We start from the raw sequence: 14570 nt of genomic DNA, 5'->3' as shown, positions 1-14570 counted from the left end.
AGTCTGGAGGAGGATATAGGTATACATTCACCCCTGTGAAAATTAAAGTTCCCATGCGAAAACCTGTAATCTTTTGTAGGTAGCGCTTCGAATGTATATATATATATATATATATATATATATATATATATATATATATACAGTGGGCATATTATTGGTGCTTCATTTTGCCGTATAATAAAACTCCGTCCGCCTTTTTTTCTACGTCTATGTACTATCCTTATTATTGAGTATTAGTTCCCTTTTACGACATCTGTCTATCTATTTCTGCTTCCGACATTTCTATCCATAATCATTCATTGCCCAGGTTTACAAGTCAACGCTAATCATAGAAATCTATAAATATATGAAACTAACTCTAGGAGTCTGAGTCCGTGATCAACGAGTGGAACTCTTCAATGAATTATAAAGTTTCTGGATGAAGAGAACTGATACCAAACTTAAGTTATCAAAACTAAAGTACCCTCTTATTATTATAATTTTACAGACATGGTTACCACAAAACTGAAGGACCCTCTTATAATAGTACAGCCACAGTCACCAGACAATGAACAGTTTATCGTAGCTGGTGCTTACGCTTTTCTATTGAGGGTAAGACATTTCCAAGTTATGACATCACACGTTACATTAATGAAAGAAATAATCCAGGAAAGAAAACCTCAAGAAAGAAGACGTACCTCATGGCTCAAAATCCTAAGGAAGTTAAGCTGTTAAGAGGAGCAGCAATGAAAATTAGAATAGCTATAATGAAAGCCAACCGGCAGGAGAAGGCATCATAAGAAGAAGGGTTACTTTTGAAATCTAGCATTTATCTCTTCTCATTTGTACTAAGATTTATCGAATCGAATGATTGAATTGAAATTCTGACAAGTATTATGCCTGCCTGAAACGCCTGAACTTCATCGCTAGATAGCTTACTTGGTATTGAAATATAATAAATTTTTCAGGTGTCCAGTTTCGTCGGCTTGGCTCCGTTGCGCTTCAAATCGTACAGAAATGGTTACATTGTGTCTATATCTACACCAATGTGTATATATAGCTACGTTTTGGGAGCATTAATGGGTATGCCAATTAAAATAAGAAGATTGTTACTGAGCGATTTTTTAAAGATCGACATTGTTACATATTTAAAAAAACTAAAATCATTCAAGACCCAATTTTTAGTTATTCCATAATCGTATCGAGTTAAGTTCCCCTGCAAAGGTTGCGGAGGTCAGATCGGTGTCACTTCGTATTAAAACCTTACTCACCCAATTCAGAATCCCTGATCAAAAAAACATATCCCAGGCAGAGTGGTGAGGATGCATTTGGGACAAAGGCCAGGAAAAAGAGAGACAATCAGAAACCAAATTAGATAACCATGTGTATCATATGCGTTCTTCAGATCATTCTCAATGTTATCATATTTTAAAAGTTAAAAGTCTATCTTATAAATCATTATATTCAAAGCTGTAACTAACACAACACTATTTTCTTACAGCAACATGTGTAGCCTTCGGCATAATAACTGAAAAAGGGCTCGTGAAAAGCGAAAGGTCTTTCGTGAGAAATTCCCAATCTGCGACATTCTGTGATCTAACTGTAATTATGTTGGCTGCTATCGTTGCAGTGTGTAGAGCCCATACTCGGATGAGGACTATTCTTCGATCAATGTCTACGATGGCTTTGGTAAGCGCTTGACTCGGTGTATGTTTTTCATAAATATATATGGCTTTTGAAGCTTTGGTAGATTTTTTAATGTGATAAGAGAACACTTCTTCTCCTTCCTCCTCGGTGGCTAGATGGTTACCCAAAGCGACTCTTTTCTGACCTCCTCAACCTATGCAGGGGAACCTAATCTATATTAGATCATTATTAAGTTAAGAGTGATTTAAAATGTGCAGTTGATATTATTTCATTGATTTAAATAGTAATCTATAAAATTATTTTCAGGTGGACAAAAGTATCGATGCTCGATACTCTCGTGTGAAAGAAGCCAGATTGTTGATAGGTCTCATCATTGTTTTGCTTGTCTTCGCTGCGTTTATCGTCAGCAGCATTTTGTTATGTTCATTGGAATTTCATGACTTGAGTGAAGAATGTATGTTCATTAGAGCTTGATATAATAACTAGACTTATATGTCTGTGGCTGCTTGTTATTAAATTTCGAGTGAGAAAGTCTAGATCACATAAAGTACCTACATGCCAGATTAAAAAAATTTCTATACTTAGCGGTTCGGGATGTGCTTCGATATGTCCTCTTTTATATACATAGTTACAGTTATTTAGTTTATCTGACTCTGTACAACAAAAAGAAACTCAACATCACAGAAATCAATGTGCATTATTTATCTGTGCTCTGAGAAAAGAGCGTGCTATTGTCTCTACGAGTACCTTGATTTTTAACTTTCAGTTATTTCTAGGGAACGTAATGTTTCATGTCATAAGCATTCATTTCTGCTGGTTCCTGGTTTTGGTACTGGAAGTACAGTTTGCCTTCATTGCGATGTCGATTTACGGACGTCTTAAAGTTGTCAATAACGTTTTGAGTCTAACTGTCCAGCACTTAACCGGACCTTATTGTGAGTCCCGTTTGGAATATTTTATAATAAAAAATATAAAAGTATCATGTCTTTTATCCCTTACGGGGTAGACAGAGCCAAAAGTCTTTAAAAGTGTCAAAGGCCGCGTTCAGTTTTAAATTAAGATTACATAGTGACAGGCTGCTAGTTCGTTGCTTAACAGAAGAATTGTAAATTTACTATCTTGATTGACTTATAATCTCCGCAAAAACTGAATACTTATCTTTATCACGTCATTATATGCACGCAATTGCTAGTAATAATAAAAATTGTCTCTCCATTTGCAAAATATTATTTTGGCAATTTCTATATTTCAGTGCAAAAATCCATGCCTACATACACCTTGAACATTTTTGCACTCCCAGTGGTGCCTGTTAATGTACAATTTGAAAATACTCATTCAGTCGTCATAAGGAAGTCTGGTAAGACACGACTATAGTTACAGACAAAAGTATTAAATGCTAATCGGAGACCTGCCAATCAGACATTATGGTTCGAAAAAGTAACTCTTTTTAACCATAATGTCTAAATGGCATTGTGGTCAGACTTAATGACATTCAGAGGCACGAATATGAGCACCGAGGGATTATAGAATCAAAAGTGTACCACATCATGAGTGCACAAAATCGAAAGCTTGGAATGGCAAATCGATGGTGCAAAAGTACTTCGTGAGTTCAATGGGCGCCCTTAAGCCGGACACTATCTGTTGTGATATATGTAATTGTGATTCCAGTATCATTATTGTAACTTTCATAATACTGTTATGTCTTTAATGAATTATATGTCATTTTACCAAGCGTGAAAATACATTACTGACATAAGATTCGGAATAATATGAGACTATAGAAGTGGTAAGCATTTGTGAATGTATCTGATGGTAATCAGCACCATTACGTATTCACCTTATTTAAAAAACACATCATTCCAATGGGTTTTAAGTGCAATATGATATTATCCTGAATTAAGTACTCTGATTTTTCTTTCTGAAATAATTGTATCCGCTGTTGCAGTAACTGGTGAATCTCATTTAGTAACGCCTCTCACTAATGCTATACAACGCATAGCTTCCCTCCACTTCAAGCTGTTTGAAGTTGTGCATCATATTAACGGCAGTTACGGTATTGCTTTGATATTGGTGCTGACATCTCTGACTTTCCATGTCATTGTCATCTGGTACCATACCATCACGGAGACAAGTAAGGAATTAAATTTTTATTTAAAGAAAAAGGTGTCCTTTTGTAAAGTATTTGATCTCATGTTATAATGGGGAGTGGAGCTCTCTCGTGGTTATTTAAGAATAAGAAAATTTACGAAGCTCTATAGCTGAAGGCGTTAAATGCCCTGTTAACATAATAGGCTCTTAACAATATTTGTTAAAAGATCATTTCATCCAATCACGAAATGAAAAAACCACAAACAATCATCAGAAGGGTGGAAATTTTGAAATCCAATTCGTGTTTCAGCCAGCTTTGGAGGTGAACCTGCCAATATTTATATAACAAGCACATTTATTTTCTGGAACATTTTGCACGTCTTGAGATTATTCCTGATGATAGAGCCATGCTATCATACCATTGGAGAGGTAAACTTTTAGTTGTAATGTCAAAATTAAATCTAATAGAGGATATTGGTTGACTGGGCAGACTGATGAGAAATCATGAGTCTAGGGTTTATAAATTTGGTATATAGATTCAGTATTCATATAGAGGTGTATGTCTTGCAATCCATCAGGCACTTCTCAGTATTGTCATTGGTTTCTTCTTCCTCCTGGCTTTAGAACCGGTTGCATACTCATCACACTGGAGAAGAGCCCGAGGTATGCCTTTGACTATGGAACCTGGATAAAGTGAGTCAGGTTTTTACACGAAGCGACTCCCGTCTGGCCGTCTTGACAAGACTGAAACTCCACGTTCAGCTGTATAGCTAAATTATGGAACAGAGTTTCAAATAGTGACCGGTTGCCAGCCCATCGCCTATGAGAATCCCCATCGGCCATCAAACCTTCGAAAAATGTGGCCTGCCCATTGCCACTTCAGTTGGTATACTTACAGGGAGATAAGACCAAGCACCTTGTGTGTCGCATGATGACGATGTCCCCTCCCACTGGCACGCTGGCCTCTCGCCTAAAACTGTTTTCCACTCAGTTGCTGTTGAAGCCCATCTGTTATATACCCATGGGATTTTTCACTCTAGATCGAGCTTTGATTACTTCTGTAAGTTGATTTGTAATATAAATTTTATACATTCATATAGTCTCGTGGGGGGTAGACAGAGCCAACAGTCTTGAAAGGACTGATAGGCCATGCACAGCTATTTGGCTTAATGATAGAATTGAGATTCAAAAAGTGACAGGTTGATAGTCCATCGCCTAAAAAAAGAATCCCAAGTTTGTAAGCCTATCCCTTAGTCGCCTTTTACGACATCCATGAGATGGAGTGGTCCTATTCCTTTTTGTACTGGTGCCGGGAACCACACGGCACTCTTATGTGTGCAATATTTCTATCCGTTTGGTTTATACCAAACATACATACTAGTGTATGTAAGTCTTGCTTAGTATGAATTGCAACATTTAAATTTGACTTTAGCGGTAACAATATAGAACATACCCTGAAAATATAATATATTAATAAAATAGTGAAACCCCAATTGAATTTGATAATTTGTCACGGTTTGAATATCAATAGTGGAGCAACACACACGTAATGTATAGGTACGCATATAGAAGCATAAAGAAGATCAACCTATTTAAATAAAGAAACAATATCTTATATATATATTTCTAGAAAAAGAAAAAACGACAAAGAGAACCGTTTTTTCTTTTTTGTTTTCAAAGTTATTCTTAACTTCATTTGACCCCAACGATTCTCTTTCGTCAATTTTCATTGCAGCCTGTTTATTTTTTTGCATTTTTTACAGATTCTTGGAGCAGTAATAACATATCTGGTGATATTATTCCAGTTTCCCGTTTAGAATATTTAAAATGCACCGCGAAACTATCAAAAATTGCTTTTAAATAACAAGAGTGGTTTGATGTGTGTACATAATAAAATTTTGATGTTGCTTGAACACACATGTTTTATTTGAATATTATGCTTTTCCATCGGAGAAAACATCGAATCTGTATTTACGACTATACCATATATACATTTTAATAGTACAGGTTTTATCATCATGTTTTTTTTAATGTTTGAAGAAAAAAAAGAACACGTTGAAGTACACAACCACGTACAAATTATATATACAAATAGGTTTACAGATGTTTTGAGCATGACACCATCAAGGGGGAATTTCTAGAACCTGCCAGCAAATTTTGCGTTTTGTGATATGGCAAAGGAAAATAAAGCATATCCACTGACTCCAAAGTAAGGAGTTTTGAAAGTTACCCTTGGATCAACCCTGGATGGAAGACGAGCGATTGTAATGATGAAGATTAAGTATGAAAATAGAACTAATAAATTAAGAACTGAATGGCGATAGGTTGGGTTATTACGAACACATTACGGGCTTTAAATATGGAAGTGAAAGGTTTTAGTAATAGGGGAAGACCGAAAAAGAGATGGATGGACAGCGTAAAGGTAATTTTGAATAGGAAAGGCAAGATGGCAAGTGACAGAAGCAATTGAAAAAAAACTAACGGTCATTCAAAAGAATAATGGCTCTGTCTTTCCTGTAAGGGACAAAGATGTGATAATATGTATATATGTATGAAATGGAATATTGCCAATCACAGATACGATATCAAAAAGTACACGTGATTATCATGCGAATGAATAGATATGTGTTTTGAAGGGAGGGAAAATTATTCATAATGCTATGAAATTATCCTTATTTTGTTTAGATATCGCCCAATAGATAATGTATGGAACTGTCAGCATGTCAAGGTTATTACAGAATTCTGAAATAAACAGTCATCATTTTACTGAAGTCAAAAGAACTAGTCTTTTGTTCAATTGTTCTTTCTTCAGTCTCTTATTTCGTTCATTTTTTGGCAGAAATGGATACTACTCATAGAGCGCTTAATGATGCAGATTTATCAGCTCATCCAACCACTAATGATCAGTACATCGTAGGAGGTGCCTTCGCTTATCTGTTAAGGGTACTCGATTCCAAAAGTTGTACTACACACGTATTATTTAGTCTGTCACTAACATGTTCTAAGGAGTAGAAAAGTAGAAAGACTAAGACATGTTTAGTTAAATGGCTTCGTCAGAATAAGATGGTGAATGAAGGGTTGCTAACCCAATTTAAAAAAATATTTTCAATTATTTTATGAGTAAAGCATAAGTTATCTTTTGCGTCTTTAGTAATATCTAACTGAGTCACGTAAAATAAAATTTAAATGTTTTAGATTTCAAGTGTCTGCGGTCTGGCTCCACTGCAGTTCAAATCGCATGCCAATGGTTATTTTGTGTCCATATCAACTCCGATGTGCATTTACAGTTATGCACTCGTAACCATTACGGGTAAACCTCCATCACACCCTTTAAGTGTAAAGACAGATCTATCTATTATTCTCATAATGCCGATTACATTTATATCTCGAAATATAGGCGTTAACTGTTGTGAAAAGATTTAGTAGTCCGACGGCTGTTGACTCCTATACAGTCCACAAACGTGCAATCCCTGCTGCACCCATATACAAATGACTCTTTGCTGGGTCATGTTCAGTAGTGTGATTGCAAAACTTACCAATGCTCTTACGGTGAGAGATAACTTCGAAAGGAAATCTGCACTTCTTGTGGATGTGTACACAGGATCTAATATATGAAAGGTTTTCCTACAAAAGTTAAGGCAGTCAGACGGTAATCGCTTCGGGTAATAACTTAACTCACTCAATCCACGATAATGGATCTCGGGCAGACCAAGGGGAATACAGGATAATCAGCAGCATTAACTATCTGTAGTAGATTTAAATTAACTTTCTGTGTTTTCAGCCGCAATAACTATCTTTGGCTTGGTGTCGGAGCTGCATATTGAAAATGATTCCTTATTGAACAATTCGCATCTAGTGACGTGTGTTGATCTAGGTTTTCTTATCTGTATTGCTAGCATTGGTGTGTTTACTGCTCCGAATCGTACGAGGAACATTCTTCGGGCCGTGAGTACTATAGTAGCGGTAAGTCATGGGTATTTAATTACAAGTCTCTGGGTTATTTTTTTCAAAACGACAATAGTGTCTTAAGATTAATAATTCAATATCGACGTACAATCAAATATACGTCTTTACTTGCATTAAGCCGATGATAGATAATCATCGATTTTATATAATTGCGACCTTGAACATTTCAATGGCACTTTGTAAATTTTTCCCTATCAATGACTATTAAATGAGTTACATGTTTAAATGTTGTCAGAAAATCCAGTGCCATTGTAAAATTTCAATCGAACTTCGTTTACTTCTGTAAATTTACTATTAGTAGAACTCTGATTCTCTCCTGCGTAGAGGCAAAACAAAATGCAAAGATTATAAGATGATGATGATGGCAGTAAATGATTTTCAGGTGGACGAAAGTATTGATGTTCAATACAGCCGCGCCAAAGAAACCAAGCTGCGGGCTGGGCTCACTATATTCATGATCTTGTACTGGATATTGCTTCTTAGCAATGTTTGCTTCTACGTGCTACAAGTCCAAGGCGATCTTAGAGTTTGTAAGTTTTATATAAATTTCAATATTTTGTTTCATTATGATTAAGATCGAAGGTTTATTCCAAACCAAGCTCGTTGTTATTTTCCATACGTTAGAAAAGAGGGAAAAGTCTTGGTCTCCATAACCACTCATACTCGGTAAAACGATGGCTATCCCACTCGGACGGTAACTGAAGCCAGTCCTGGGATTCTTTCTAGGACTGAACCGGGAGCAAAACAGAATAATTATGGAAATATAGTAATTTTCTTATCTTTTTATGATATTTTTCAGGGCTTGTGTTAGTTTGCTGCGTGTGGTTCAGCGTTGCCTGGGTTCAGGTCATACTCCTAGAGTTACAGTTTTCTTACACCGCGTTCTCAATCTATTTTCGTTTTAAAGCTATCAACAGAATTTTGAATTTCACAGTTAAAGACATACCCTCACTGCATGGTAAGCTTATTTTGAAACTACTGTGTTTATCTGTAGAAAGTTCTATTTTGCTAAGAAAGGTGCCTAAAATGGTAACTAAATTACAATTTTAAACAAATTTAAATTTGAGGTTAATTATTATTAACCTCAAATTTAACTAGATAGACTATTGTCTATCTTATCACATATCATCTTTTTAACTAACTCGATGATATATTTTTAACCCTCCAGAGCAGAAAACAATGCGATCTGATACACTGAACGTTTTGATGATCCGGGCGGTGCCAACCGATGTACAATCTGAAGCAATGCGGCCCATCATACAGAAATCTGGTAAAATAACATTACATTATTTGTTAATTTTTTGTCGTTTTATGATTTGTACCCCATGAGAATTTGTCTAAATCTAACTTCTAACTACTCGTAACACCGTTGTTGGCGTGGCGTCTGATTTTTGTTACAGCGAAATCCGTTTATTGGTTTGATAAAATATTTGTAAAGTACCGTTAAGACTGGCAAAATTTTCCGTTTTCTTTACAATTAAATCGGGTAATGTGGCAGGACACCATAACCTTTTCTTGTGACAATAGTTCATTTGAAATTTTAGTGACTGGTGAGACTTGTCTAGCAATGCCCTTCAGTGACGTCGTCCACCGCATCGCGACTCTCCACAACATGTTGAGCGACGTGGCGCATCACATCACCACCAGCTACAGGATATCTTTAGTTTTGATTCAGATGTCTTTGCTTCTCCATCTCATTGTCACTCCGTTCTACTTCCTGAAGGATATCAGTAAGTATTTTGTTCTTTTGTTTTTTTATCTGTCTGACATTATCACTATATGTTAGCACGGAATTGAGCTGATATGATATACATACATACATAAAATCACGCCTCTTTACCGGAGGGGTAGGCAGAGACTACCTCTTTCCACTTGCCACGATCTCTGCATACTACCTTCGCTTCATCCACATTCATAACTCTCTTCATGCAAGCTCGGCGGTTTCGGGTACTTTTGACCTGACCCTTTACCAGGACGTCCTTAATTTGATCAAGATACGTTCGTCTAGGTCTTCCCACTCCGACCTTTCCCTCCACACTCACCTTGTATATCTGCTTAGTCAACCTGCTTTCATTCATCCTCTCCACATGACCCAACCATCTTAACATACCCTTTTCTATTCCTATAACTACATCTTCTTTCACATCACAACATTCCCTTATCACGCTGTTCCATATCCGGTCACTCAATTTCACACCCATCATACTCCTTAACGCTCTCATTTCCACTGCATTTATTCTGCTTTCGTGCTTCTTTTGCCTTACCCAACTTTCACTCTCATACATTAATGTCGGCGCCAATACGCCCCTATGCACAGCCAGACGAGCCTTTTTGGAAAATTTCTGACTCGTCTAAAGGCATGCAAAGCTCCATCACCATGTTCCCCGCGTTCACTCTCCTTTCAATATCACTATCTCACTTGCCATCTGATGTTAACTTTGGTCCTAGATATACAAACTCTTTCACTTGCTCAACTTTTTCTCCTCCAATCAAAATAATACATGCTGTCATTTCTTTCTCCATTTCAAAAACCAGTGTTTTAGTTTTACTTACGTTCACTTTCATTCCTTTCTCTTTTAAAGCTTCATGCATAGAGTTTACCATCTTCTGATCGTCGGCATAGAGCAGACATTTGATGAGTAACTCATTCATCCTTAATCCACTTTCAGACTCTTTATAATCTGTCAAACAACTATCCATAAATAGGTTGAACAGCCACGGTGACGCAACATATCCTTGCCTAACGCCTTTCTCAATCTTTAACCACTCAGTGTGCGCTCCGTTTATCCTGACACAAGCACTCGAATCCTCATATAAGGATTTCAGTGCTCGTATTAAGAGACTGCTCACCCCATGCATAGAAAGTGCTGACCACAATTCATTCCTCTCAACTATGTCATAGGCCTTTTCCAGATCTACGAATGTGCAATAGACTTTTTGACTCTTGGCCAAAAACTTTTTGGCTATGCACCGCAATGAAAAGACCTGATCAGTACATCCCATTCCCTTTCGAAATCCCACTTGAGCATCCCATATTTTGTCATTAGTTTCATTCCTGACTCTTTTAATCAATATCTTAGCATAAAATTTGCCGACGACGCTAAGCAGGCTTATACCACGATAATTTTTGCAGTCCAGCTGTGACCCTTATCCTTTGTAAAGTGGCACGATAACAGCGTTACACCAATATTTAGGTACTCGGCCGCTTCTCCAACACACATTGAAAAGGCAGTACAACTGACTAGCTACCACGCCTTTTCCTGCTTTTAGCATCTCGACCGACACTCTATCATACCCAGCACCCTTACCCGCTTTCATACTCTTAAGTGCTTCCACAATTTCGAACATTTAAATTTCGCCTTCCATCTCATTCTCTTTTTCTTTGCTATAGGAGAAAACTTCATTATTTCCTTCCTTTTTTCAAATAAACTTTCAAAGTAGTTCTTCCATATCTTTAGCACACATTCTTCTCCTTTCACAACGCTACCATCCTGGGATCTGATCCTAGTCAACTCTCTGGTTATAGTTTTTCCTCGGGCTGACCTTACGGATTTCCAGAATACTTTCAGATTTGACTGAAAGTCTTCTGATAGCCTTTTATTAAATTCTTCTTTATACTCTTCTTTCTTTCTATTCACAGCTTTCTTAACCAAATCTTTCATTATTTTATATTCTTTACGTGCTTCATTCACATCTTCATCAATTACCTTTTGCATCCTTAAATTTGCTCTTTTTTTAATTTTCATTAACATTGTAATTCATATAAAATTAAATAGGGTGTCTAAAGATCTTGACTTTGAGTATTATTGTTTATGGTAGGCAAATAAAAAGTAATGAAGTCTCTGAAAGTTTATGCACAGCAGTAAAATAGAAGGTAATTATCAATACCTAACAATGTTCAATTTATGTTATAGGTGAAAGAATTTCTTTCAATTACCATTATTCTGCAATCATGAAATTCGCTTGGAGCATCGTTCACTTGCTGAGACTATTTATGTTGGTAGAGCCATGCTACTACACCGTTACAGAGGTGACAATTGACGTATAATATTCGCTTTCAGCATACTGGCTTAGCAAAAAACAAAGACAAGGCAAAAGCTATCAGTTACTGACACATTGCGTACAACGGTTCTATCAGCAACTCGATGAGAGAGGAACTTATTTTAAATATTAATTTTTTGTAACAATTACAATTTTTTAAAGTAGGTACATAGGCGGACTTAATTGGTTTAAGCAGAGAACCTGTGTATTGTTGATAATAATAATGTATAATAAACATACTTACTACACCATATATACTACTCGTATAAACCTTTACTAAATACTACTATACCATATATACTGACACTACTTACTTAGTGTCAGATAAATTTATCGTTGGATATGTGCTATTGTTTCTATCAAAGCTTGAACTAGTCTGACAAGGTTGAAACGATTGGAACACCGACCATGCTGTCCCCTATTCCAATACTTGCACAAGATATAACTGAATAGTGTGTATTGATTAGCTAATGAACTTTTATCTCACATAGCTATTAAAGAAATTAAAATTCCATGCTATGAGTGTACAGCAAAGAGAAATAACAAACTGCTAGGGACTAAGACCGAATCCGGGGATGGAGCAGTCGTAACTTAAGTCAATTCATGAGCTACACATTCTAGTGCCTGAATACGCAAGTTGTCTAATTAGTGTTTCGCTCACTGTAAGAGCATGCCTTTGACTAGCCGTTTCTCCTAAACCCAGGGCAACTGGAGCAAGCGCCTCGTGTGCCGCCTGATATCCGTCTCCCCCACAACCGGCACGCTGGCGACTCGTCTGAAGCTGTTCGCTCGCCAGTTGACACTGCAGCCCGCCGCTTACAGTCCGATGGGTTTCTGCACACTCGATCGACCACTTGTAACTTCTGTATGTATTAACATGGTTGTAACAAAACTTATTTCTTTGTGTTTATGGTTTGTCATGAGCTCAACTTATCTATACTAGTATTATAAAGCTGAAGAGTTTGTTTGTTTATCTCAGGAACTACTGGTTCAAATTGAAAAATTCTATTGTTTGTGTTGAATAGACCATTTATCGAGGAAGGCTTTAGGCTATATAATATCACGTTGCAATTATTAGGAGCGATGAAATAATGGAAAATGTGAAAAAAAAATTCATACTTGAGGGCTTCAATGTGCCCAAAATAACTATTTTTCCTTTAATTGGTCTATAACTTATCTTCTGATTTCATAGAAAATGAAGTAACAAACATTGCTTCCCATCATTTGTTGTCATTTACAGTCCTGAACTCAGTTATAGACACAGAAATCGGATATATGTATCTTGTTTTATATTATCATCATTTCATGATTTTATATTGTTCAATTTTTAAATAAAACATAGCTTGTATTTTCACAGATATTCGGAGCAGTGATCGCTTACCTGGTGTTACTGTTGCAATTTGAGACATAAGTTTATTCATCTTAAATTCCTCTTTTAAATAATACTCGTAATTGTTAAAATGACTTGTAGCTTTATAGCAAAGGGCACATTTTTTATAGGATACAGAATATATTTTTGTTTCCTTCAGCGTAATTCACAAAGCACGTTTCACAGCCAACTTATAGCTTATCTTGAAAAGAAACTTATTGAAAGATAACTAATAGATTATTATTATAGATCGTTCTTCTTTCAGTATAAAAAAATAAATGTTTTAAAAGAACAGTTGTATTATTTATTGGCTTCATTTATATATGTTACAGCTAAAACTAGTTTTTAGATAGAACGCGTTTTTTCTAGTTAGAACTAGTTTTTACTAAATGCCTTTGTTAAAACTAGAATTAACTAATGCTCAAAATTAAATATCAGTTAAAACAAGTTCTTACTAGACAACACGCGTTTTTCCTTTTTGGTACTTATCTAAAAAAAATCTATTTGATTTTTTTTAGATAAGTACCAAGTTCACAATTTGTTTACAGTTTGCATTAGAACTAATTTAGGTTACCAATGATGAATACTTACAATACCGACATTGGAAGCCATTACTTGGTAGATAATCATTTATTTACACAGATAAACATATATGCATACATACATATAGACATATATCCCTTGCGGGGTAGACACAGTCTTGAAAATACTGATGACTGAACGGGCCTGTTCAGTTTTTTGCTTTAATGATAGAATTGAGATTCAAATAGTGACAGGTTGCTAGCCCATCGCCTAAAAGAAGAATCCCAAGTTTATAAGCCTATCTCTTAGTCGTTTTTTACGACATCCATGGGAAAGGGAAGGAGTGGTCCTATCCTTTTTTTGATTGGTACCGGGAACCACACGGCATAATTGAAGAATTCAAATTATTTTGAGGTTCTTGTAAGTGATGGGCTACCAACCTGTTACTATTTGAATCTCAATTCCATCGTTAAACCGTACAGTTAAACAAGGTATTTCAGTTTTTTCAAGACTGCTGGCTCTATCTACCTCGGAAAGGGTATAGACGTTAATACATGTATGTACTAATCATTTTGTCACGGCCGTTCCATAACTATCTGTTACGAACCATCTAAAACAAATAGAACAATAACATGATTCATATCTAGTTAATTTTATAATAATGTGTGTTGGGATTAGTAGGTCGTATAATTTGGGATTGGTTGAGTACCTACTAGGTGTCATTTGGCGTAGCATTGGCTTATTATTTGATGGATAGAATAAAGACACACAGTTTTATTTCGTGGCTAAGCTAACTGGCACAATTGTTCATAAGAATATCTTAATATTTCTAAATAATAGTAAAATACAAACCAAAAAGTAGAAAATAAATATCGATGATACAATTAGGGGAAAGTTGTAGTGCTGAAATGGCTCACAATAATGCGTCGGCGCAGACACAAAATCGTTTCCCATCGAT

General features: G+C 36.0%; 1 protein-coding gene across 1 annotated transcript; it reads left to right on the top strand.

The window, feature by feature from the left end:
• Nucleotides 1-6073: 6073 nt before the first annotated feature.
• LOC132903198 (gustatory receptor for sugar taste 43a-like) lies at nucleotides 6074-13132 on the top strand. The gene is made up of 8 exons (XM_060950827.1): nucleotides 6074-6136; nucleotides 8063-8210; nucleotides 8480-8638; nucleotides 8849-8950; nucleotides 9225-9410; nucleotides 11595-11710; nucleotides 12425-12577; nucleotides 13079-13132. Exons 1-8 carry the CDS (start codon nucleotides 6074-6076, stop codon nucleotides 13130-13132), a joined length of 981 nt encoding a protein of 326 aa, XP_060806810.1.
• Nucleotides 13133-14570: the final 1438 nt, after the last annotated feature.

The sequence above is a fragment of the Amyelois transitella genome, chromosome 22 (genome assembly GCF_032362555.1).
Source record: "Amyelois transitella isolate CPQ chromosome 22, ilAmyTran1.1, whole genome shotgun sequence".
NCBI lineage: Eukaryota > Metazoa > Arthropoda > Insecta > Lepidoptera > Pyralidae > Amyelois > Amyelois transitella.
Note: the sequence above shows the minus strand (reverse complement) of the source record. Positions and strands in the feature narration are given on the sequence as shown.

Excerpts from the sequence above, each read along its gene's own strand:
- LOC132903198 (XM_060950827.1), top strand. The coding sequence starts at position 6,074 with ATGGAAGTGAAAGGTTTTAGTAATAGGGGAAGACCGAAAAAGAGATGG. Across the intron at positions 6,137-8,062 it reads GATGGATGGACAGCGTAAAG|GTGGACGAAAGTATTGATGT; the intron begins GTAATTTTGAAT and ends AATGATTTTCAG. Across the intron at positions 9,411-11,594 it reads CTACTTCCTGAAGGATATCA|GTGAAAGAATTTCTTTCAAT; the intron begins GTAAGTATTTTG and ends TTTATGTTATAG.